Source organism: Tupaia chinensis, unplaced genomic scaffold (genome assembly GCF_000334495.1).
Source record: "Tupaia chinensis unplaced genomic scaffold, TupChi_1.0 Scaffold143602_1, whole genome shotgun sequence".
Taxonomy (NCBI): Eukaryota; Metazoa; Chordata; class Mammalia; order Scandentia; family Tupaiidae; genus Tupaia; species Tupaia belangeri.
The window spans coordinates 447,653-450,555 of NW_006203448.1; the positions used below are offsets into that span (position 1 = coordinate 447,653).

A 2,903-nucleotide genomic window follows, 5' to 3' on the forward strand; every position below is an offset into this window, starting at 1 on the left:
GCCGCTGTCTTGTCACGGCCACCCTCCTCACACGTTCAGTTACCAATTTGTTCAACCAGGACACGCTTCGTGTAGTCGGAGAGTCAGGGTGGCCAACTGTACAGTGCGACCTGCTCTGTCCCCCAGCTGTCCCTCCCCGCATGACCAGGGCCACTGCTGCCTCGGGTGGTCCCGCGGGGACTCTTGGCTGACATGCGGGGTAGGTCACAGTGCCCCCATGTGTAAAGTGGGAACACGGCACCTCGTGCCCCAAACAGCGGCAAGGTCGCCTGAGACTACAGCAGCGGTGGAGTCACCATGGTGCCCTCCTCAGGAACGGGGTGGTGTAAGCTCGGGGCATGGGAGCACCTGCCTACTCCGTCCACACCCCGTCCACCTCCTTCCAGGGCCGGCTGGCGCAGACCAGGAAGCTGGGTTACTTCCCTAGTTCATCTGTGAAGCCCTGCCCTGTGGACGGAAGGGTGAGTCTTTCCCACAGAAGTTTCCAGAACACAGTGGCCAGGGCGCCGAGGGCTCGGGCTGTCTCCTCTCCTGGACGTCCTTGATCAGTGGCTGCTGGGAGCCGCCTCCCGGAGCGCAGAGCCCACAGCCTCCCTGCAGAGTTCAGGGACTCTGATTTCAAACCAGCTCGCAGCCTGGGGAGGGCACCCCGGACAGAAGGAGCCAAAGCCAGACGTCGTGACATGTCGAGAAAAAGGCTGAGTGGCGTTTGTCATCTGAGGCTGTGGAGGGACTTCCGGCCGTTACAAAAGGCCGCAGAAAGCCAGTGTGAATAAATCGACCCTCGCAGCCCCACAACAGCAGCCGGGGGTGGGGGTGGGGTGGAGCTTCCCCAGGACGCATAGGACGTGCGGGCAACCTGGGCTCTGGGCAGGCCGAGCGGCTGGACAGCTCAGGATGAGTGGCCGTTCCCTGGGCCGCCTGGGCAGATTCTGTCCCTGCTCAGTTTCTACTCTGCAAAGGGGGTGGGAGGACCCTAGACCAGTGAGGCCAGGATGGGAAGCCCCCACTGCCTGAGCGCCCTGCCCTGGGCCTGGGCCTGGTCCCTGGGGCCTTGTCTGCCTGCTGCTGCCCTCTTTCCCCTTCCAGAGGCAAAGGGCCTGGTGGCCACTCCATAGAGTCAGTCTGGTCTCTGAGCATCTGCTGGGAGGGACGGGTCCCAGCCTCTGGCCTGGGGACCCTGCAGACCAGGGGCTCTGGGGCCCAATCTATGTATCGGTGCTGAGCCTGGGGTCAGGACACCGTCCACAAGCCCCCTCTGGTCCCTGCTCTGTGGATGGCCCCTGGGAGGGGATTGACACACACCTGCTCTGCCTCCAGCCGCCCATCAGCCGGCCGCCTACCCGGGAGATCGACTACACGGCATACCCCTGGTGAGTGGACCGTGGCCGGCGGGCATGGGTGTCAGTGGCCCGTTTGTGGTGGGCTGTGCTCACCAGCCCGTGGGCAGGCCCTGGGTGGGGTGGAGGCCCCCGGTTGCCTCCAGCCCGGCTCCAGGGCAGCCAAGCCCGAACAGCCTGCAGCTTGGGGCATCAGCTCTGCTGCAGCTGCCCCTGGGAGGCTGGCACTGGGGGCAGAGGCCTGCTTTCGGCAATTTCAAGTGAGCTTTGTTCCATCAAGCACACGAAGGTGGCGTGTGTGGGCCAGCCCTGTAGCCTCATGGTTAAGGGAGCCAGATCCCACATGGCTGACCCCGTGGTTCCAATCCTGGCCCCGGGGCTTGAAAGGTGCCCCACACCCCGACAGGATGGAGGAACAGAGCAGCAGGGATTGCAGTGGCCACACCTCCTTGGGGTGCTTCCTCCCTCCCCTCTGGAGAGCGCATATGCCTTAGGGCAGTTAGAGACAAACCTGCTTAAGGCGGAACTTGGGATCCCGCGGGCACGCACTCAGTCGCTCCATGGAGTGGATGAGCAGCATGGCCGATCAGCCTCGCCGATCAGCCTCGCCAGTTCTCGTTTCCCTCTGGCCCTGCCAAGCTCTGACCCCAAGGGCCCTGCGGGCTCCTGCTCTTGCGGCTCTCCCTGCAGCGGCCGCCCGGTGATGGCTGCCGGCTGTGTGGGCAGCCCAAGCCCAGGTGTCTGCCCTTGTGACTTCCGTCTGCGTTCACCCCTGCTCCCAGCAGTGCTGTCTATGTGGTCCTCGGTGTCCCTGGCCTCTCCCGGCATCTCGGTCTCGGCCGCCCAGACCCTCTGCTTTGTCCACACTGCTCAGGGCTACGGCTGGTGCGTGAGCAGCCTGGGCTTTCGCTGGCTCGGCCGGGTGACAAGCAGAAACACGATCTTTAATGCCGTCCTGCCGTGGGCACGGGGTTCTGGAAGCCTTCACTCCTCCACAGTCAGAGCCCACTGTCCTGGGGCCTGCCTGGCTGTCTTAGGAGTGGCTCCATTTCTTTCTTTCTTTTTTTTTTTTTTTTGGAGAGGTTTTTGCTATAGGGTGCATGCACTTGCCAGAAAGACCGAGAAAGACAGACAGAAAGAGAGAAATCACCCCCTGGGGGGATGGTCACGCTGCAATCCCTTCTCCTTTCTCTTCTTGGGGTCTTGGGCACACATGCACATGCTCCCAGCATGAGTTTAAGCCACTGGGTCCGGGACTAGAACCGTAGTCTACTACATGGGAGTCCAGTGACATAGCCATAACGCTAACTGCTGGTCCCAAGAGCAGCTCCATTTCAACAGCGAAGCAGGGAAGACTTTATCTCAAATCTGAAATTCAGTTAGTGTGGACGGCGGCCCCGTGTGTCAGGGAAACAGCCTGTGTGGCCTTTAGCCCTTGCTGCTTGTTGGATGATGAAGGGGACGAGGGGGCCGGACAGGAGCGCCATGTCCACAGCCCCTCTCTCCAGCCTCGGGGCTGAGCAGAAACCGTGGGCTGGGACGAGGCCGCTGCAGGCCTCCCCT

General features: G+C 62.5%; 1 protein-coding gene across 5 annotated transcripts in view; it reads left to right on the top strand.

The window, feature by feature from the left end:
• The window catches only part of VAV2 (vav guanine nucleotide exchange factor 2), a gene marked incomplete at its 5' end in the record, with an annotated part of 186,799 nt that overhangs the window by 167,048 nt on the left and 16,848 nt on the right, over nt 1-2,903 (top strand). For all 5 annotated transcript variants that reach the window (XM_027766642.1, XM_027766645.1, XM_027766643.1 and 2 more), the window contains 1 exon segment: nt 1,321-1,373. In XM_027766642.1, coding sequence (XP_027622443.1) covers nt 1,321-1,373 — 53 coding nt within the window.